The following is a 24,092-nucleotide window of genomic DNA, read 5'->3' as shown; positions in this document are numbered from 1 at the left end:
CCAATAAGTGCCGTTAGCCACCCTTGTCCTGATTGAGTATCCAATCCGTCAAAGAGGACAAACTCGAGACAGGCGATTCGATTCTGTAGTTAGCGGCTCGAAATTGAGAAATAATAAACATTACGGATGTTTTAGATCAAGCTACAAAAATACATCAATTCTTAAGGCCCAAATAATCATTCAGGCCATTCTTCTTCCACCATTTCGCAGATTCTCACAATCTCTCGACTGTTTGTGTATGTGCGCCAGTGTTTGGGTCGACAAAGTTCAATTTGTGGTTGACAGTGTAATGTGCGACTCCTTCCTTGTAGAGTCCTTCTTTCAATAAAAAAACAATAATAAATAAATAATTAAAAAATCAATAAGAAAGAGGTCGGGCGTAGAACATGCAAGTACCGATGTTACCTTACGTACTTAAGATAGGTCTTAATACTTTAGCTTGATCTCTAAAAACGGCGAACTGTTATGATTTTGAAAATACATGTTTGGAAATTCGCTCCCTTACATCAGCTCTAGGTAGCTGCAAACCACATTTATTTAAATATATGTAGTAGGCTTTGGAATTATTCTAGTCTCTAGTAGGCCTACTATTCATTTTTTTAGGGGGGAAATAAGAAGGAGATGGCGAAGCGACCTACTCAAGGGCAACCTTCACTTTGGAACTTTTTTTCTATAACTCAAAAAAGAAATACACTTGAGAGTCCTAGTGATAATACTTTTCATGATACTGCGTCAACATGGGCCTCAACTCCTACACCACATCAAGATACTAAAGTTGAAGAAAAATTTGGATGAACACCTCAATAATCTTTTGACATCTCCTTGGGTTCCAGAGAATACATTCCAATTTCCTGCAAGAGGAAAAAGAAATCTTCGTTTTCAAAGCCAGAGGTTGACTCATTTCCCTTGGCTATATACTCAAAGTGATGGTATTTTTTGTAAATATTGTCTTTTATTCTCTAAAGAATGTGTAGACAAAGGATATAAACTAACATTAAAGTCCCTAGTGAAAGAGCTATTCACAAAATGAAAGGACGCTCTGAAATTGTTTAAAAACCAGGAGTCGCATACCTACCACAAAGTAAGTAAGTAAAAAAAAAGTAAGTAAAACGGCACTAGACTCTTAAGGTCCAAACCGACGGTGCTGATCTCAGTTTCATGGCCCTGCAGCCAGGAAGTGCAATGGGGGGGGGGCAACTGTCCTGTGCTTTCACACACCTTTCCTGCTTACCTTCCCCAGATCTCTCCAGATACCCATTTAGAGCTGGGTCAACACTAGATGAGCTTACAGAGTCACGCCACTGACCCCCGTCCCAAACTAAATAACTGGTCACAACTGGGATTCAACCCATGCCCCTTGGACAAAGAATTCCCGCACCAGCGCACCAACCACTCAGCTAGGACCTACCACAAAGATTGCACACTGATTGATAACAACTTTTTGAAAACAAAAAGTGACTCAAACTCTGATATAAGGAATATTATGGATTCAAGTAGAAAAAAAACAAGCGGAAGATAAAAGAAAAAAACTTTCATCAATTGTAGACATAATAAAACTCTGTTTTATTTCTGAGATCAAAATTAAGTTTAATTGCTAATTAAAATGATAAAATTATAATTTTATTATAATTATATTATTATAATGTAATTATTTATTTATTATACTATAATTATTTATATTTTAAATTAAATATAAATTTAATTTAAGATTATAATTTTATAATTGTAAATTATAATTATAAAATAAATAATTTTAATTGCTTAATTAAAGTTAAGAAAATGCTAACTTGAATGCATTGTACATGAGCCCTAAAGTTCAAAATGAATTGATCAATATATGCGAAGAATTACTCCATAAAGAAATTGTGGAAAATGTTAATAGTGCTAAGGCATTTTCAGTTCTTGAGGACGAAACTGCAGATATCACTGGCCATGAGCAAGTCTCAATTTGTGTAAGGAATCAGAGAGACCTAATTTTTTTTATTTGCAAGTAAGATATTTTATGTTTTGTTAAAGCTGAAGACACGACGGGAGCAAACACAATTCATTCAACTCTAAAATACATAGGAGTGGAGATGAAGAACATGATTGGTCAAGGATACGACGGAGCCTCTGCCATGAAGGGCTCATTCAAAGGAATCCAGGGAATAGCGAATAAATCTTCTCCTCTAGCACTATATGTCCTTTGTTGTTCCAATTCTCCGAATTTGGCATTATGCCTCCCCTGCAGTGGCCCATGTGCTAAAAACTATATTGGAACCGTAAAAGCTGTCACGAACTTTTTAAAAGCATCTCCAAAGAGGACAGCTGTGTTGCAATCCTTCACAAAATCGAACTATTCAAATGGTTAATGGGCAACTTTAACAGCCATGTGCGAATCCAGGTGGGTGGAGAATCATAGCAGTTTGCTAAATTTTAAAGAGACCTTTAAGGCAAACTCTAGAAAGTCTTAGTGATAGTCTGGATATTGAGACATCTTCCAAAGCATTGTCGTTCTTAAAGTCCACGCTTACTAGTGAATTTGTAGTGTCCCTTTGTTTATTGGCTAACATACTCCAATCCACAATATCTGTCTACAAAATACTTCAGTCCCCTTATTGTGACCTAAAGTCTGCAGTTGAACACACTGAAGACAGTGTTGACCACTTTGGAAACATCCAAAGAACAATGGATGTCAAGTTTTCAAAGATTTTCATAACAGCAAAAGCCTTAATGAGTCAAGTTTGTGAAGAAATCCATTTCCCAAGAGTCGCTCCACACCAACACTATAGAAGTAACTACTCAACTAAAGACCCCGAAAGTTATTTAAGAATTTCAGTGGCAATCCCGATCCAAGACGATCTTATAAACCAGCTGAAATGCAGATTTAGTGACCGCAAAGACCTTCTAGGAACACTTCAGTGCTTTATACCAGCCTCAACAACTGAAACAGTAGATGCTGAACCTTTGAAATAGCATGGAAATATTGTTGATCTAGAGCTAGTATCTGGGGAGCGCTTGTTGTGGAAATTATTTTGGTAACAAATGGAACAGGAAAAGCCTTCTTGTTCCATTGAGGCCTTAAGTGAATGCAATAGGGAAATTTTCCCAAACATTTTCAAGCTACTGAAAATATTTGCTTCTTTACCAATGACTACAGCAACTGCTGAGAGGACATTCTCTACTCTTAGATGATTGTAGATGTACCTGAGAAACGCGTGTGGACAAGAGAGACTAAGTGGATTGACTCTCATGTCTGTTAAGAGAAGCCATAAAATCTCAACTGACGAAGTGACCTATGAATTCGCTAGAAAAAAGAACAGAAGAACGAATTTTTGTCATTTAGATTTTGTAATATTGTTGTACCGTTTTGTAAAGATATTATTACGTGTTATATTAAACTATTTGAGTCTATTTGTGTTGTTTATATATTTTCACAGTCAACCAATTTACAAGCATAAATTTTCTGTACTTGAAATTAAAAGGTAAAGCTTCCGACTTTTAAATTATCTGCTCAAAGGTTCAGATATGATATGTAAATACAAGGAAAGAATTCTGATGTCTCAAAATCTTTTGATTTTCTAATCAAGATTCTCAAGTCAAACCATAGTTTTTGGTCTATGAACCCTTAAGAGTTCAATTAAAAGTTCTAAATAGCCTAAAAATGCAGCATTTGACACTTGAATTTAGAAAAAAAATTCGGGGGGGGGGACAATATCAACCAGGGCTTACCCCAGCGTGCTTAACCCCCCCCCCAAAAAAAAATTCTTGGATATGGCCTTGAAGGTATCCATATTCGATCCTTACTATCCAAAAAGACAAAGAGCACTTGGTGAGCCTTTCAGAAAAGGCTGAGTGGAGTGTAGAATTAAATCAAAACATGTTATGTATATATGGGCTGTCAAAAGGGCGTAACTTAGGAATGACTGAGTATATTAATCTGGAGCTTTCAGGAAATGATAAGGTGCTGTAAATTGGGAGAGTATATTTAGGGAGAACTACCCATCTTTAGCTTTTGAAAAGTTCGAAACCACGCTACCAGGTCTTTTTGACTCGACAAGCCCAATGAAAAGTATGAAAATAAGAAAAAGCAGCGAGAAAACCGTGGGTTGATGATGAGCTTATGCAAATGATTGATTTAAGAAATACTTTGTATAAAGCACACATCAATGAACCAAATGAGTTTAGTTCTGCATAGTTTAAGGATCAACATAATCTAGTTAACTCAAATAGACAAAAGAAAATGAAAGACTTTTATGGCGAAGAATTTAAGAAAGATGCATCAAACCTTAAAGGTACTTGGAAAATTATTAATGAAATGATCAGAGGTGGTGCTGCTCCACAACAGTGTAGCCTAAACGTTTGTGGCGAAATAGTTCGAGATCTTGACAAAGTATGTGATTTGTTTGCTCATAATTTCTCAAAGATTGGTGAAACTGTTCAGAATGAAGCAGCAGTGAATAAAGAGTTGCTGGCAGAAGAATCTACTCTTGAAAACCTAAGAGGTAAAGATTTCGAAATGAAATAAGAATCCTGCAATTCTGTAGTAATAAAGAAGATTGTTTCTTCACTAAAATCAAACAGTGCTGGGACCAATGGCCTCAACCTACGAACTCTAAAATCAGTGCTTCCGAATATTCTTCCAGTACTAGTATTTTTGATAAATCGGTCAATGGTGGAGGGTCAATTCCCCGTTCGCTAAAAATGGCCAAAGTCATCCCGCTTCCAAAGTCTGGGACTCTATGTGACCTTTCAAATTGGAGACCTATATCAATACCACCCATCATTTCAAAGCTATATGAAAAAATAGTGCACTGTCTGAGAAACTCGATTTGGTTTTAGAAAAAGACATTCAACTTTGCATGCCGCTTTAAATTTGATTGATAAAGTAAATGGTGCTCTGGAAAAAAAAAATATTTTTGCATGACAATTTTCACTGATTTTACGAAGGCTTTCAATACTCTTGATTTTAGAATTTCGTTGGATAGATTGTCGAAATTAGATATGAGGAATAGGTGGTTGAGTTGGTTTGAGTCGTATTTACGAGGTAGAAGTGTAAAAATTGAAATAAATAATAAAGTTTCACAGGTTTATCCACTGAATTACAGAGTGCCACAAGGTTCTGTCCTAGGTCCTCTTTTATTTTTAATTTATGCAGATAGTATGAGATTTTTTATCCCTGGTTACTTAACGTCTTCTGCTGACGACACTGCTATAACTGTTATTGCCAAATCGTTGCCGGACTTGATAGACCGAGCAAACAGTGCTTTAAAAGGACTTCATACGTTTGTTACACTCAGTAAACTTGCTGTTAATGCTTCAAAAACAAATTACATGGTTTTTAGAAGGACTGGTGAGCCCCAAGATTTACCTTCAGATATTAAGTATAATGGTGTTTCTTTGAACAAGTCCGAGAAACGCGCTACCTCTGGTTTCTTCTTGACTTCAAACTGAGTTGGAAGGCGCACAGTGACCTAGTTTCCTGCAAAGTGCCAAGGGGAGTTGGAAAGCTGCAGCGTCTAAAAATTGTGCTTCCTTTGAAAGTTTTAATGTCACTGTACAATACTTTAATAGCATCGTATATAAATTATGGTTATCTAATCTGGGCTGATAACTTTCAGTCTAATTATAGGAGAGTTCAAGTGCAAAAGAATATAGCAATTAGATTTTTAGTAAATTATGATAGTGGAAGCGCTAGCACTGTATCTATACAGTAATGAGAAGTTTGATATTTTGGATGTTGGAAAAATTAGAGACATGCAGATTGGTATTTTAGTATATCAGTGTTTACATAATTTAGGGCCTGATATTTTTAATGATTTTTCTTAGCTTTGGTTCTTCTTATCATGATTATGACACGCGAAATTCAAATAATCTTGGTCATGAGTTTCAGAATACTTCCCAGTCAGCTAATGTCATCAGATACATGGGACCGTCTGTCTGGAATCCATTGCCACAGCAAGTTAAGGAATAAGAAAATCTGCCTTGGCTGAAACGTCACCTCTAGGCCCATCTTCAGAACAATTAATGATTTTGAGTATTTTAGGCTGAAGGAAGGGTATCCCCCCCAAAGATAAGAAAACCGAAGATAAGCCAGTCCATAAAATGACCCAAAAAGGCACTAAAGTTATTTTTAAAGCTCCAGGTGCAAATGGATCATGAAATAAGAAAACCGAATAAAACCAAGAATTACATAAGATAAAGAAAAACTAAAGAATTAAAAGAAAATTAATAGAGCAAGTAATTACACGTCAAAAATATATATAACTGCATGGATGAAAGATAGAGGGGCCTCCGTGCAAAAAATTGAGGTAGCATAGTAGCAATGCTACATGACAGTTTTCATGGCCTAGTGAAACTTGTTGGTGGATTTTGTCTGAAAATATCCTTTTTACATATAAAAATACTTTTGCTCAAAGAAAAGCTGTCAAAACACAAGCTGTGCTACTAAAGTGTCAACAGGTTTTGCAATTCTGCAACTGGCAGCTATGGAACATTTTCCATACCTATAGAGGGGTATCCTGTATCTCCTCCCAAGAAGTTGAGGTACTGGTGTCTAAAACGACACTTTTCATCTCCTTCAGGAAAGCATAGAGAAAATATGTATGCCAACCCCTTTCTCCTCCCCTTAAAAAAACTGTAACCCTGTGTTAAATAAGATTGTATAAATGGATAACCAGACTAAGTGAAGACTTATAGGACAAGGAAAGGATTTAATGTAACATTGTAAACAGGTCCATGTCCAGGATTTGTCCTAATAGGAAAGTAAACCATGTCTTTGAGATGGACCAAGTAAGGTTTCAGATCTTTGTAGTCGCTCAATGACCCAAAAAATCCTATTTCAATGGAACTTAAATAATATAATTTTTCTTGGGTGGAGGGGTGCTTGATCCTAGAAATGGTCTTGGGGTATGGCATTGATTCTAATATCTATTGAAATCTAAATGCATTTTTCCTCATGAAGCACTAGCAAGACCTACCTAGGCTTAAATGTCTCTCTGAAATTACAAGTGTGTTTTGCTTTGATCCATTTTATTTTCCTCTTTTCAGGTAATAATTCAAGCAAAAACAAGGAAAATTTATAAATTCAAAATAGTGGTTGGTATGAAGGAATAGTCTGTGTATTTACAAAAATACTATTTTGTGTTTCATGCTATTCTAATTGAACACAAACTTGATTCCATGAGTTTCTTGGACAGGGGCCTGATACTTAAAAAAAAATATCACATAATAGGATTTTCACATAAAACAATGTGGGCGCCTTATTACCGAGTTTGCTTGGAAAGGAGGAGGGGTCCTTTCAGATAAATTTAAGCATTGTTAAGTCCATATGGCCCAATGTGCCCAGGGCTACTAAATATACAATTTTTATTACCTTGCTAAACAAGAAACAGTGAAACTTCCAAAGATACTACTATGCCAACAAACAAAAAAAGGCCACTCAAAGAAACTGATAACACAACCAAAAACAAAATTTGAATCCAACATAGCCTTCCTTGGTTAAAAATTCGAGCACATATGGCTGGAAAAATAACCTTTTTGAGGATGACAGCTCTTGATTATTGACAGAAATTGAAACCTTTCAAGTTAGCTGAAATTTGACACTAGCAACCATTAGCAATCTTGCAGACTAATTACATGGCTATATAATGATGGTAAAACTTTTTCTAAATTAATAGTACTTAAAACTGTCAGTGGATCCATGGCAACTCCACCCACACACACCCCTCCCCACCCAACCCCTGCACGAAGATTTCAGAGGAAAGGTAGGCATTTAATGTCTTGTTTGAAACATAATCAGGCAGAATTGTCAATCTGTATAATTAGAGACCCAAAAAGGTCATGTAGTCAAAACCACCCTTCCACTTACAAGTTTTCTTCAGAAAGAAATGCATTTAGCATCTTGTTTAAACCAGAGTCAAGTAAAAATTACGATCAGTATTATTTGAAGCAAAAATAGACATGTGGTGATCACCACCTTTCCGCTGCCAAGTTTACAGGCTTCATTGCCTGTAACAATTATTTTAACAATGGATTGTAATATTTTCTTTTGTACCTTACTTTTTCCTGGAATTCTTAGAGAAAGAAAAAAAGTTTGATTGTTGACTTTGGAAGTAACATCTCACTTTCTAAGTTAATCTTTATTTTTAAGAATTTATCCTAATCCAAAATTTCAGGAAAAACAAACCAAACTGTTAACCAAACTGCTAACCAAAATGTTAGGATTTGTGAGGCAGCCCTGCATTTTGCAAGGCACCTGCATTTTCCGAGGCCCTGCATTTTGCGAGGCACCTGCATTTTCCAAGGCCCTACATTTTGTGAGGCCATGCATTTTGTGAGGCATCTCGTTTTCCAAGGCCCTGCATTTTGCGAGGTGCCTCGTTTTCCGAGGCACCTGCATTTTCCGAGGCCCTGCATTTTGCGAGGCACCTCGTTTTCCGAGGCCCTGCATTTTGTGAGGCACCTCGTTTTCCGAGGCACCTGCATTTTCCGAGGCCCTGCATTTTGTGAGGCACCTGCATTTTCCGAGGCCCTGCATTTTGCGAGGCACCTCGTTTTCCGAGGCACCTGCATTTTGCAAGCCACCTTGTTTTCCGAGGCACCTGCATTTTCTGAGGCCCTGCATTTTGCGAGGCACCTGCATTTTGCAAGCCACCTCGTTTTCCAAGGCACCAGCATTTTGCGAGGCACCTCGTTTTCTGAGGCACTTGCATTTTACGAGGCCCTGCATTTTGCGAGGCACCTCGTTTTCCGAGGCACCTGCATTTTGAGGCACCTGCATTTTCCGAGGCTCTGATTTTGCGAGGCACCTCCCCACCCAACCCCTGCACGAAGATTTCAGAGGAAAGGTAGGCATTTAATGTCTTGTTTGAAACATAATCAGGCAGAATTGTCAATCTGTATAATTAGAGACCCAAAAAGGTCATGTAGTCAAAACCACCCTTCCACTTACAAGTTTTCTTCAGAAAGAAATGCATTTAGCATCTTGTTTAAACCAGAGTCAAGTAAAAATTACGATCAGTATTATTTGAAGCAAAAATAGACATGTGGTGATCACCACCTTTCCGCTGCCAAGTTTACAGGCTTCATTGCCTGTAACAATTATTTTAACAATGGATTGTAATATTTTCTTTTGTACCTTACTTTTTCCTGGAATTCTTAGAGAAAGAAAAAAAGTTTGATTGTTGACTTTGGAAGTAACATCTCACTTTCTAAGTTAATCTTTATTTTTAAGAATTTATCCTAATCCAAAATTTCAGGAAAAACAAACCAAACTGTTAACCAAACTGCTAACCAAAATGTTAGGATTTGTGAGGCAGCCCTGCATTTTGCGAGGCACCTGCATTTTCCGAGGCCCTGCATTTTGCGAGGCACCTCGTTTTCCGAGGCACCTGCATTTTCCAAGGCCCTACATTTTGCGAGGCCATGCATTTTGTGAGGCACCTCGTTTTCCGAGGCCCTGCATTTTGCGAGGTGCCTCGTTTTCCGAGGCACCTGCATTTTCCGAGGCCCTGCATTTTGCGAGGCACCTCGTTTTCCGAGGCCCTGCATTTTGTGAGGCACCTCGTTTTCCGAGGCACCTGCATTTTCCGAGGCCCTGCATTTTGTGAGGCACCTGCATTTTCCGAGGCCCTGCATTTTGCGAGGCACCTCGTTTTCCGAGGCACCTGCATTTTGCAAGCCACCTTGTTTTCCGAGGCACCTGCATTTTCTGAGGCCCTGCATTTTGCGAGGCACCTGCATTTTGCGAGGCACCTCGTTTTCCAAGGCACCTGCATTTTGCGAGGCACCTCGTTTTCTGAGGCACCTGCATTTTCCGAGGCCCTGTATTTTGCGAGGCACCTCGTTTTCCGAGGCACTTGCATTTTGCGAGGCACCTGCATTTTGAGGCACCTGCATTTTCCGAGGCTCTGATTTTGCGAGGCACCTGCATTTTCCGAGGCCCTGCATTTTGCGAGATGCCTTGCAGAATGCAGGGCTACCTCACAAATCCTAACATTTTGGTTTGCAGTTTGGTTTGTTTTTCTAGAAATTTTGGATTAGGATAAATTCTTAAAAATAAAGATTAACTTAGAAAGAGATGTGTTACTTCCAAAGTCAACAATCAAACTTTTTTTCTTTCCTCTAATAATTCCAGAAAAAAGAAAGGTACAAAAGAAAATATTACAATCCATTGTTATGAAAATTGTTCTGGAGGATATAAAGTTAAAACAAAAAAATATTCAAACATAAGAGATCATGTTTGACTTTTTCAAATTAATTATTTAATTGATTAATTACAATGTAATTATTAACTTTGTCATGCACAAAAAGATACATGCAATGAGCATTCTGAAAGAGAAGCGTTTTCACTGGCTGCCAGTGACAGAAATTGGTTGCAATCACAGCTCTGCTGACCCTTTGCCTTTGGTCCAATTTAGTTTAGCTTCCCAAAATGGGTAACATAAACCAGAGTCAACCAGTCAAACCCTTTAAACCAGAGTCAAGCAAACATTTTCAATCAATATTATTGGAGGCAAAAATGGACATGTGGTGATCACCACCTTTCCACTGCCAAGTTTCCAGGAGAGTTGAGTAGATACCATGACATTTATGCTTCAGCTAAAGCCCTTTCCCTCAAATCATCATGAAAATTATAATAATTTCATGGCTTATGTATTGCACCATTATCTTTCTACCTTAACTTATTTTTTCTGATTCATCTTATCAGACATGGATATTGTTCAACACAAGTACAAATTTCTGAAACTATTATCAGGAACAAACACATAGTTTTTACCTTGGAGGGGGGCATCCATTAAAGAGTAGCACAAAAACTGTTTGGGGAAAACCTGCTTTCCCCAAACACATCCAATCAAAATTGTGAGAAAGCCATTTGTTGACAATAGTCCAAAGGGCATATAAAAATGGCTTCAAGGTGGACACAACCCTCCAGAGCCCAGGTGCAAGGGGTGTAAGTTATGCCCCTAGCATATAAGGTTTTTATGGAGTGAATGGTTGTATAAACTTTGGATCAGACAGGACTCATTTGATTGGAAGTTGGAAGATCTAGTGCCCTTTTTAAGAGTTGAAATTGAAAGGAGGACAACCAGCCTCCCCCCACAATATATTTTACCGAAAACAAAATATATTTGAAATACTTCCACCTTTCTTACTTTCACAGATGAAAAATTATCAAAACTATAATGAAGAAATGCCACTATATGTCAATTTAACTGACAATCCATGGTCATTTGTTGTTTTGTTTTTTTAGTAAAGCACAAATTGTGCTCTGCAAAATTGTCTTGGAAGATTACTTGACTTTATTTTTGCTAAATCTTGGCTTAATGGAGCTCTTTATGTTTTTTTGAAAAACTTGTCTTGTGGAAAAAAGTTTTCTAAATTAATAGTAACAAAAAAGCAGGACCAATACATTCCCTCTTCAAGACTGTTTCCAGATGTAATTGTAACTAGCCTAATGAATGCATCTCAGTCCCTACCTTTCCCCCTAATGGGGCTATACATAGCTCTAAACTATATAATATACACTGATATTTTACTGATTTTAATTATTTTTTAAACTTAATCCTGATCAAAAGTTGGTTTATACTACAAAATAATACCAATCAAAAAGAAAGTAACAATCAACCAAGATCAGTTTGTAGCCTAGGACTATATTTGGTCCTATTAAGAGGGGGACTTGGAAGCAATGGTTGGTAAAATTTTAGTTTTCTTGAAGAGGTTGCAAGCTAAATAATGGATAAACCACTTGATGTGCCTTTTAACACCGTCTATAAATTCTTGCAAATCCATTGCAGCCCCCCCCCTCTAATGGGACCAGATTTAGTCATCAGTAATATGCAAAACTTAGGATTATTTATGTGTGCTTATTCTCATTAATAGCTGATTCATAATGCTGAACAAAGCCAATTCAGGAAAAAAAAAATACAAAATCACAAAACTTTTGGTTACAACTCTGGTCTTTGGTCTCTTATGAAAGACACACTATAAAAACAAGATTTAATATTGTTAATATGAAGAATATTCACATTAAAAGAATTTTCTGAGTTGCATCCATTTTAATCTATGTTTTGCCTTCTATATTCTACTTAACAAAAAAAAAATATAGTTTCATTTTATTGTGTTTCTGTATTTAAAATAGCAGCAACATTATGCATTATCTATAACTTTCTCAATTAGACAAATAATTACTTTTAATTTAAAAGGGAGCACTTTTAATTTTCCCTCCTTAAATTTGTATGCTCAACCCTGGAGTATGCCTGTCATGTTTGGCATCCTTGCATCTCCATTGAATTATGAGTCAGAATAGAGGCAATCCAAAAAAAAAAAAACAGCCTAGGAATTCCCTTTGATGATGGTAAAGTGCCTTATATTTCCCTGCTTTGGAGAGCCAATCTAGTCACCCTTAAAGAAAAGAAGAGAAAATTTTCTTTGTGTTTCACAAATAATACCCTTTATAGCCCTGGGAGAGCTCTCTGTTTCCCTAGTCAATATTCACCTCATTGACCTTGCCTCCTGTATTCATCTTCAACAAAAATCCCTATTCTAGATCTAATAAAAGTTTCTGCAGAAAGATGTTTCTGCAGAAGAACTTTCATCCCTTACATAGTTGATATTTTCAGTAAAAAATTTTTCTCTCCTCCCCCTCACTCTCTTTTTTACCTAATAATTTTAATGTTCATTTTGCAAATTTTGAGCTTTCTATTTCTTGGTTGCAAAACTATTTTAAGCTTTTGTTTTAATTATTTTATTCTCTTTTTAATTTAAAAACAAAAAAAATACAAAAGAAGCAAAAGGAATTAAAAGTAAACTTTGGAGGTGACAAGGAGTAAAGCTTTGAATAGATCAAAGTTAAGAAAAAGCATGCCCAGCTATGTCAGCTTTGTGCAGCTTTATACTATAATGATCCCCAAACTCCAGGGACTGTCACCCTAATCAGAGTTCGAAACAATCACCTTTAGGAAAGAAAACAAAAACGAAAAGATACGTGTCCTTGACAAGAAAAATACAAATGCCCGAGAGGACAGCCCCTTTCTACCACCTGGTGTAAATCTCAGAGCATCAAGGGTGCCGCACAGTTCCACTATGCGTGGGAAAGTCCCCGCAGCGCTCGGCACAGTTCTGGCACTTTTTCAGTCATAAAATGAACGACTGGCATTCTACTAGTAATATCTTCTAAATCTAAATAAGACTTGGCAGCGTCCTTATTCATCATAAGCCCTACTCCCTGTCAACGCACCCCATCCTTCCAGCATTTTTGAATTTCGCGTGGATATCATAATGAAGTTGTAAATTATATTAGCGATAAACGTTTTTAGAATTCAATGTTGTTTATCCTTCTTATCTGATGTGGCTTGCATGTTAAACAATTCTAAGTGCGCACCTAGTACTGTGTTTTTGCGTCGCAAAAACTAAGTAATCAAGAGCGAATGAAAATGAATTATTGAAGTTTGGTTGAAAGATTTTGAATTTGAATCATGGCTGTACTAGCAAACAGAAGGGGACTTTTATGAAAGCTATTAGCATAGTATTAGTATATTACTGTATTATTAATAGTAATATAACTACTAATACACTAATAGCAATATTAGTATATTACGAATATTTGTATATTCGCTTCTTTACTTTTACTTTTTTCATATTGTGTTATTTTATAGAAGCTAGAAGGCACTTCTGGCTGTCAGTAAGGACGGGGCTCAAGCCCTTGCGCTTCTCCATAATCGTTGATGTTTTTACGATTGCTCCAATAATTTCTTAGTGTCCAAATAACTGAACGATCACTACTTTGTGTTTACAAATTCATAACCCCCCCCCTGACATAAGTTTGCGTGTTCTGCATTGTTCTATATTTTGATCGACTCTCACGTCTTTCTCCCTATGTTGCTGTGAGGTTAGCCTTGGGTCTTAGTTTCTCGTTTCTGCTCTGAAAAATTAAGCTTTCCAGAGTGTCAGTAAGCCAGATTATAACATATTTCTTTGGATCATCATTTATATTTTAATAAAAAGCTGTTTTTGCTCTACCATAGAAATTTTCTATTAAAGCTGATCAAACTGAGGTTTCACTTTCTCTTAAAATTTGTCGATTAATTTTGTTGCATGAAAGCAATATGTGTTTTGACTCTCTGCATCAACCTGGGCTTTCCACATGTTATTGTATTCTCTGGTGTCTTACCACAATAGCCTGTCCTTTCGCGTTAACAATCGGCCGTTTGAGGGATAACTTGTCCGGTTTAATTGGTAACTTATCGATATCAAAAGTAAGTTTTCTTATTCATTTAAATTGTCAAAGGTGTTTTCTATAGGGTGTTGGCTTGTGAGATGTTTCAAACAGGCTAAATTGGCTACTTAGGTCTACTTTTGCAGTATTAGCAGAGTTTTTAACTAGTTTTCTTATTCATTTAAATTGTCAAAGGTGTTTTCTATAGGGTGTTGGCTTGTGAGATGTTTCAAACAGGCTAAATTGGATACTTAGGTCTACTTTTGCAGTATTAGCAGAGTTTTTAACTAGTTTTCTTATTCATTTAAATTGTCAAAGGTGTTTTCTATAGGGTGTTGGCTTGTGAGATGTTTCAAACAGGCTAAATTGGATACTTAGGTCTACTTTTGCAGTATTAGCAGAGTTTTTAACTAGTTTTCTTATTCATTTAAATTGTCAAAGGTGTTTTCTATAGGGTGTTGGCTTGTGAGATGTTTCAAACAGGCTAAATTGGCTACTTAGGTCTACTTTTGCAGTATTAGCAGAGTTTTTAACTAGTTTTCTTATTCATTTAAATTGTCAAAGGTGTTTTCTATAGGGTGTTGGCTTGTGAGATGTTTCAAACAGGCTAAATTGGATACTTAGGTCTACTTTTGCAGTATTAGCAGAGTTTTTAACTAGTTTTCTTATTCATTTAAATTGTCAAAGGTGTTTTCTATAGGGTGTTGGCTTGTGAGATGTTTCAAACAGGCTAAATTGGCTACTTAGGTCTACTTTTGCAGTATTAGCAGAGTTTTTAACTAGTCTTCTTATTCATTTAAATTGTCAAAGGTGTTTTCTATAGGGTGTTGGCTTGTGAGATGTTTCAAACAGGCTAAATTGGATACTTAGGTCTACTTTTGCAGTATTAGCAGAGTTTTTATCTAGTTTTCTTATTCATTTAAATTGTCAAAGGTGTTTTCTATAGGGTGTTGGCTTGTGAGATGTTTCAAACAGGCTAAATTGGCTACTTAGGTCTACTTTTGCAGTATTAGCAGAGTTTTTAACTAGTTTTCTTATTCATTTAAATTGTCAAAGGTGTTTTCTATAGGGTGTTGGCTTGTGAGATGTTTCAAACAGGCTAAATTGGATACTTAGGTCTACTTTTGCAGTATTAGCAGAGTTTTTAACTAGTTTTCTTATTCATTTAAATTGTCAAAGGTGTTTTTCTATAGGGTGTCGGCTCGTGAGATGCTTCAAACAGGCCAAATTGGCTACTTAGGTCTACTTTTGCAGTATTAGCTGAGTTTTTAACTAGTTTTCTTATTCATTTAAATTGTCAAAGGTGTTTTCTATAGGGTGTTGGCTTGTGAGATATTTCAAACAGGCTAAATTGGATACTTAGGTCTACTTTTGCAGTATTAGCAGAGTTTTTAACTAGTTTTCTTATTCATTTAAATTGTCAAAGGTGTTTTTCTATAGGGTGTCGGCTTGTGAGATGCTTCAAACAGGCTAAATTGGCTACTTAGGTCTACTTTTGCAGTATTAGCAGAGTTTTTAACTAGTTTTCTTATTCATTTAAATTGTCAAAGGTGTTTTCTATAGGGTGTTGGCTTGTGAGATGTTTCAAACAGGCTAAATTGGATACTTAGGTCTACTTTTGCAGTATTAGCAGAGTCTCTAATAAGTTTTCTTCTTCATTTAAATTCTCAAAGGTGTTTTCTATAGGGTGTTGGCTTGTGAGATGTTTCAAACAGGCTAAATTGGCTACTTAGGTCTACTTTTGCAGTATCAGCAGAATTTCTAATAAGTTTTCTTATTCATTTAAATTATCAAAGGTGTTTTTTATAAGGTGTTGGCTTGTGAGATGTTTCAGACAGGCTAAATTGGCTACTTAGGTCTACTTTTGTAGTACCAGCAGAATTTCTAATTTCTGCACATACATTTCAAGTAAGAAAAATACTTATCTCTATAGTCAGAATTGCATCCTGAATCCAAAGTTATTGTGCATTTGCATCAGAAAGGAAATTAATATTCACCATATACAGACCTAGCCTATACCAATTCAGGGTATATATTTGCACGTTAGTGAGTATATGTGTATGTATGTGTATGTGTATGTATATGTGTATGTATGTGTGTATGTATATGTATGTATGTGTATATGTATATATATATATATATATATATATATATATATATATATATATATATATATATATATATATATATATATATATATGTATATATGTAAGCCCTATAGATAGGTAGAGTAGCTCCATAGGAGGCTTAGGCCAAGTAGGACCTTGTCCCAGTGGGGCCCATAATAGAAACTGGGAAACCCTCCCCTGGGGGTCATAATTTCAGGTGGAGGAGGAAGAAGGCCCCTCAAATGTACACTCAGCAGGGCCAACTGCCGTGTTCACGCGTCAGATGAGTTACAAACCTTCTCCCAGTAATGGGTTAAATTGCATGGTGAAGCAGAACACCATCATGGGAGGATCCTCTATAGGAGGACAACTGCAGCAGGGCGTAAGATCCAGATTTATGGACAACGGCCTCTGTAAAGGGCTGCCTCGACCCTTTCGGGGTACCTGCAAGACTGGGAAACTTGCAGTCAATTTTTCCCACTTGAGGAGTGGCGCCCCTCGAGGAAATTATAGCCTAGTAAACAACACAGCACTCGTACGGGATTCTGATTATTGGATAATTTTCTGGGCTTGGTTTGTTTTGATGGGCGTTTTCGGGCTGAAAAACCTCTTCCTAGCTAATTTATCTACTATGGGCTGCCTCCCCGTAGTAGCATAATATTTGTAGGCATGAATATATAATGAGTCGGAGGTAATAGGCTTGGGACTGTCTGTGCAGGATTTCGACTCTTGTTGATAGAAGAGCATCGCCAAGTGCTGAAAACCATGTTGTGACCAAGATGGGCCCAGGATTGCACAAAGCCTCCAACTTACTGGAGGTCCCAGGGACTTCTTGCTGTCCGGTTCTAAGCCGGCTTAAGCGCTTCGGTGTAGACTTGAGAAGATATGTTGGTCCCCATCCTGCACTGGTATCCGGGATCACTGCTTTTCTTGAGGCCAAAATAATTTCAAAGATTTAAAGAACATGAAAATTGGAACTTGGAATGTTACGACGTTAAAAAATGACTATCGCATTGACATTTTGACTGACGAATTCAGACGGTTTGAACTGGATTTATTAGGAGTTTCAGAAACTCATATCCCAGGGGTAGGAAGCATGAAATTAGGTGACATAGAATTTGTTTACTCAGGAAGGAAGGATGGGGTACATAGACAGGGAGTATGGCTCATGATGAATAAGGAAGCTGCTAAGTCTTGTTTAGGCTGGGAAGGTATTAATAATAGAATACTAATTGCTCATTTTATGACTAAAAAGTTTAGGGTATCAGTTATAGTAGTATATGCCCCCATTGAACCAACTGATGGAGATACTAGTGACTCAGATGAATTTTACTTACAGTTACAGGAGCAAATAGACAGGGTACCAGGTAGAAATATGGTGTTTTTGCTAGGAGATTTTAATGCCCAGGTTGGTAGAAATAGGGATAGATGGTATCCTAGCCTAGGTAATTTTGGTGTAGGAAAAGAAAACAGTAATGGCTATAGGCTTTTGCAATTTTGTAGGTATAACAACCTAGTTATAACCAATACGGTGTTTGGTCACAAAATGGCCCATAAGTTGACATGGTATTCACGTGATGGTAAGACAGCAAACCTTATTGATTATGTTATTGTAAACAGAAGACTAGCAGGATCAATACAAGATACTAGGGTGTATAGGAGTGCTGTTATTGATGTTAAAAGTAAAGATCACCATCTAGTAGTGTCTAAGGTTAATTTAAAGCTGAAATTTCGGAAGAGTAACTCCCTCCCGGAAAGTTATGATGTTGGTAGACTTCAGGATGAAAATTTGAGAAAAAAATTCCAGGAACAGTTGAGTACTAAACTTGAGGGTTTAAAATTTGACAATGTGGAAGATGGATGGAATAATTTCAGAAAAACAATTTGTGAAGTTGCTGATGGTGTCCTAGGGAAGAGTGCTAAGACAGCAACTAGGAATATTAGTGAAAAAGCTTTAGGTTTAATAGAGAGTAGAAGGGGTTTGTATAAGAATTATCTGAGCGATAGGTTGTATGAAAACAAAAGGAATGTAAAGAAAGTGGAGAAAGCATTAAAATATGAACTAAGGAGATGTGAAATGGAGGTGATGGATAAAATTGCTGAGGATCTGGAAGATGTGGCTAGACGGCATAATAGTAAAATATTATACTGGCATGTTAATAAATTGAAAGGGAGTAGCCGATCCGGACTAGTCCCAGTTAAAGATAGAAATGGGTTCACAATTAGTGATAAGGAAAAAGTTAAAGAAAGATGGGTGGAACATTTTGAGAATGTGCTAAACCGAGATACAGTTGCAGGAAAAGATATAGATGAAAATGAAAAAGTTTGTGATACCTTGGATGTGAAGGAAGATTTGTTTAGTGAGGAAGAATTAGCGACAGTACTAGAAGGATTAAAAAATAATAAGGCCCCAGGTGCTGATAGTATGATTAATGAGTTCCTTAAATATGGTGGCTCTGAGGTTAGGAATAAGCTACTGAAGATTATGAACATGATTTTTGAAAAAGGGGAAGTACCCAATGATTTTAGGAAAACCTTAATTAAACCACTGTTTAAGAAAGGTGACAAGAGTGAATGTCGGAATTATCGAGGCATTAGTCTGGTCTCTGTAGGTAGCAAATTACTGAGTAATATGATACTTTTTAGACTGAGACATGCTGTAGACAAAGTTTTAAGGGAAGAACAATGCGGTTTTAGAAAAGGTAGAGGATGTGTCGACCATGTTTTCACTCTTAGGTTAATAATTGAGAAGTCCCTTCGTTGTCAAACACCTTTGGTCCTTAGTTTTATCGATTATGAGCAAGCTTTTGATTCTGTTGATAGAACAGCGTTAACAAAGGTCTTATCGTTATATGGTATACCAGAAAAATACATTAAAGTGATTTGCGCTATGTACGAGAATAATACTGCTGCGGTTAAGGTAGGAAATGAGGTTAGCAACTGGTTTTGTATTAAATCAGGAGTTAAGCAGGGTTGTGTTCTATCCCCCTTTATATGGATCATTTTGATGGACTTCGTCTTAAGGAGCACAGGAAAGGCAATTGGAGACCATGGAATCAAATGGGGAGGAAGAACACTCCTGGACTTAGATTATGCTGATGATTTAAGCATATTAGATGAAAGTGTAAGCAAAATGAATGAATTTTTAGAGGTTTTACGAGTTCAGGGTGCTAAAATAGGCTTGAAAATTAATGTTAAGAAGACTAAGTCACTAAGGTTAGGAATAAGTGAAGATGAACAGGTGACCTTAGGTAACGAAAAGATTGATCAGGTTGGGAGCTTCAGTTACCTTGGTAGTATTATTAGTAAAGATGGTGGGAGCAGTGAAGATGTTAAAAGTAGAATAGCTAAAGCTCAGGGTGTTTTTTCACAGTTAAAAAAAGTTTGGAAGAATAGAAAGATAAGCCTACAAACCAAGATTAGAATATTGGAAGCTACAGTGATGACAGTGGTCAAATATGGCTCTGAAGCATGGACACTCCGAAAAGCAGATGAAAATTTACTAGATGTTTTCCAGAGAAATTGCCTACGGATTGTTCTGGGTACCCGGCTGACTGACCGTATTTCAAACAGTAGGATGTACGAAAAGTGTGGTTCAATCCCGCTTTCTAGGGCTATAATGAAAGAAAGGTTGAGATGGCTAGGCCACGTTCTACGGATGAAGGATGACAGATTACCGAAGATTGTCCTTTTTGGCCAACTGTCCAGGGCTACACGGAAAGCAGGTCGTCCTTGTCTGGGTTGGGAGGATGTCATAAATAAGGATTTAAAGGAAATGGGAACTTCCTGGGAGGGTGTAAAGAGGGAGGCTTTAAATAGATTAGGTTGGAGGAGGAGCATGCATAGCTGTGTTGGCCTCAGGCGGCTTGGTGCTGCAGTGAGTTATTAGTAGTAGTAGTAGCCAGAAATAACATCTGTTTTTTTTCCTCATCAGTAAATTCAAATTACACTAGCTATAGTTTATGTAATTTTTATATCCAAATTTTAGAAGATTTGAGCAAAGCTAGTCTGAAGTGTATTCTATATTCTATATATATATATATATATATGTATATATATATATGCTTCAAAAGACAAATAAAGTTTCTGGAGCCTATGAAACAGATGTTGGCAAATCTTTATTGACAAAATAATTTAAGATAGTTGATGCTGAAAATATTCCAAAAATAGCAACACACAAGAATATCTTGTGCCATAAAATGCAAATTCAATTTATTGATTTGTTTATCTTGATGACTGGTATATTAAATATATGAAAAACCTACTTAATTGCTGTCAAAGTCTCTAGGAAGTAGCTTTAGATTATTACAAAAGGTTCTCACATTGACTCCTGTGGATGACAAGTTTTTCTAGCATTTCCTATTCTATTCATAAGAATAATAATTTATATAGGCCAGTATCCAGGAATTTTTTTTTAAGCCAAGGGAGAGGCATAACAATACAAAACAGAAATTGAAAGTAAGAGAACTTATAGGACATATTTAATAATTTACAGCTTAAAAATTACATTCTTCTTGATTTTAATGGCTTTCTTCTTGATTTTTTGAAGACCTAAGCCTGGACCTTGCTTCCTATGTTTATTCTGTGTAGGGCTTCTGAAGCATGGTAAATGATGGGTTTATGACATTTGAATATAATTGTCCCTAATCCTTTTTTCATTTACTATAGGCCTACCTTCTTCTGTTATAGAGCCAACATAAACATAGTCATACAGATGATTATTAACACCATCTGTATGAGAGAGCAAATGGTAAAATTCTAGTTGATTGACTTCTTTCAGTTGAAACTTTCAGGGATGTGTCTATAGGCTAAAGTATATCCCAGGAAGTTATTTTGAGGTCCCAAACTATCCCCTTCCCCCTCCTCTATATAATGAAGCTTTTGGTGCATTACAGCTTATATTTTTGTCAAATTTGATCATATATTACTATTAAAAGTGTAAATCCTTGCTTACCTTAGAAAAATTCAACTTTTCACTGTTTTTTAAGCTACTATATTCCATAATTAGTTCATCAGCATTGAAAAGCAATTATAACCTTTTATGGTATAGTTCAAAATGGAATGTAGGCATTTAAACAAACCACACGTTTGAAATGTCTTATCTTTAAGTCACTACTCCACCTTAAAATTATTAGAAATAGACTCACAAAACAAAGATGAAAATGATAGCCCCCTCGTATATATAGGATTATTATTAATAAATTTAATGCATAATCTGTATCAATACCCCTTATTGGCTATGTCCAATATAAATTTGCATCTTACTAAGATATATTGTTGTTTTCTAGTTTCTTCCTTTCTTTTCTTAAGTATTTCAACAGTGTTGCCTTGATTCATTCAACGTAAAGGAAGCTTCTGAAATGAAATTTGCAAAACGCTAATAAGCTCTGTAAATTTGCAGAACGTTATTCAAAATAGCGTAAAAAAGTTGAGGTTTCTGAATTTATTTTGTTCTGAGCTCTTTCTTACTCTAAATAAAGAAGTGACTTGAAAAGCTTATAATGAACATTTGTTTCACTGAGTGTTATTTTGTTCGTGATAGTACTGGTTTTTTGATTACATTTGTCAGAACAAATTTAGATAAGATTCAATCCAATACTGCTACTAAAGACCCCCTATAGTACCAAGTCGCATGAGGCCAACACAGCTACGTGTTCTCTTCCTCCATCCTGATATATGAAAAGCCTCCATCTTGACACCCTCCCAGTTAATTCCCGTTTCCCTTAAATTTTTCTTAACGACATTCTCCCACCCCAACTACGGATGACCTGCTTTATTTTTAGCCCTAGACGGTTGGCCGAAAAGAACGATCTTCAGGAATCTGTCATCCTTCATTCGCAGAATATGCCCTAGCCATCTCTACCTTTCTCTCATTATAGCCCTAGAAAACAGGATTGCAACCCGCTTTCCATACAATCTACTATTTGAAATAGGGTCAGTCAGCCGGGTACCCAAAACAATCCATAGGGAATTTCTGCGGAAAATATCAGGCAACTTTTGCATCTGTTTTTCAGAGATGCGATTTGAACAATCTTTTCGTTATCCAACATCACCTTTTCATATTTACTTATTCCTAGCCTTAGCGACTTAGTCTTCTTAACATTAATTTTCAAACCTATTCTAGTAGCCCGACCTTGCAAAACAACTAAAAGTTCATTCATTTTCTCACAATTTCATCTAGGATACTTAAGTGATCAGTATAATCTAATTCCTAATCCTAATTAGCTTTTTCGATTACTATCCAATTGAAAAAGCTACTTAGAATTAGAATGAATCTACTTAAAAATGGTAAAACATCGGAAGCTTACTCACAGCGTTAACATATAAAAACGGAAATACGTAAATCTAAATCTTCACACTACTAGGGGCGCTGTTTTGGGAAAGGCAGTTGCCCCCCCTCAATCTTTTGAAAAAAATACTATACAGCCCATGCCTCTTGACTATGCAGATATGAACTCCTCTTGCCCCCCCCCCAAAAAAAAATGCAGGAGGTTCGCCCCTATAAATTAGAAATTTAAATTCAATGACTTGTTTTCTACTAAGCCAAAATAATGGTAAAATATATCAAACAAATTGTGGGAAAACATCATTTTTAAGACAAGCCCTCAGTTACAGCGAATGATCCAAACAGATTTCTTTCCTCCATAGTTCAAAGCCTCTCACCCCTTTCTTTTGACATTCCATTTGATTCGCGCTCTCTCAATTTCTCGTTATTTCGCCTTGACATGTAGAGACAAAAATTAAGAACATAAAAAAGTGCAGGACTTGTCCGCTAGACATCCCGAATATACTAATTAAAGCTTTTGCTGACAAACTTTCAGAACCTTTGTCCTTACTTTTTTAGCGAAATTGCCTCTACTGGCAAGTTTCCAAATATTTGGAAATTCGGTTTTATTACTCCCGTAAAACGAAAGGTAGCAAGTAAGAATTTGATAGCATTCGGCCTATTACTCTCACTCTAGTTTTCCAAGTTATATGAAAGCTTTTAGGCTAAATGGTTGAGAGTAAAGATAACCCAAATGTTGATCAAAAGTAATTTAGAAACTTACACTCTACATCTACCACGCACCATCTTGTTCACCTTATGGACACAATATATAACACACTTGAAAAATCCAATACATGGCTTAACGTTAACGCAGTGGACTTGCAAAAATCTTTCGATTTAAACAACCACTTTGCATTGGTATAAAACTACCCAATGACTTTCAAGTTGAGCCTCGTGTCTTTTGTCTCTAATAGAACGCAGGTCATCAAATAGCTGAGTGTATATTCTGATCCCTTCCCAATTAATAATGGTGTACCCCAGGGAACCATGAGAGGCCCAATTTCATTTCTTGCAATGATAAACAACCTTGGTGTCTATTTTCCATATATGGATATTCATTGATGATTTATCTGTCTTAGAGAAATGAATTAAAAATTCAAAAAGTATGAACAACTTGGAATCGACGGAATCTTGGAGCTATTACTAATGATATGAGCGTCAACCCTTTAAGGTCAACGGTTTTAATAATTAATTTCCTTAAAAATTCCCCTTCTTTCTCCTGCTCGATCCCCTCCGAAATGTCTATTAACATTATAAAATCACTGAGTCTTACCATCTCAAACGGCTTAAAATGGGATTGCCATATTAATGATATCTTAAAACGTGCAAATGCTGCATATCATGATTTGAAGATTTTTCTCTCATTAGTACCCTTGAGGTGCCTGTCCTGTTTTGCATCTTCATTGAATTGTCGGACAGAATAGAGGCAGTCCAAAGAAACCTAAGAATTATCTTCAAT

At 36.4% G+C, this 24,092-nt stretch overlaps 1 protein-coding gene across 10 annotated transcripts in view; it reads right to left on the bottom strand.

The window, feature by feature from the left end:
• The window catches only part of LOC136028702 (kinesin light chain-like), a 96,878-nt gene extending 75,239 nt beyond the window's left edge, over positions 1-21,639 (bottom strand). For 5 of the 10 annotated variants that reach the window (XR_010617859.1, XM_065706537.1, XM_065706547.1 and 2 more), the window contains exon 1: positions 7,355-7,482. Coding sequence is in view for 4 of the 10 variants with exons in the window: in XM_065706537.1 (XP_065562609.1) it covers positions 7,355-7,467 (113 nt within the window). In the remaining 6 variants the exon portion in view is untranslated. Of the gene's footprint in view, positions 1-7,354; positions 7,483-21,532 lie in introns of those variants that run through there. The other 5 variants (XM_065706540.1, XM_065706551.1, XM_065706553.1 and 2 more) reach the window with 2 other exon arrangements.
• Positions 21,640-24,092: the final 2,453 nt, after the last annotated feature.

The sequence above is a fragment of the Artemia franciscana genome, chromosome 7 (assembly GCF_032884065.1).
Source record: "Artemia franciscana chromosome 7, ASM3288406v1, whole genome shotgun sequence".
NCBI lineage: Eukaryota > Metazoa > Arthropoda > Branchiopoda > Anostraca > Artemiidae > Artemia > Artemia franciscana.
This window is presented reverse-complemented; position numbering and strand designations above follow the sequence as displayed.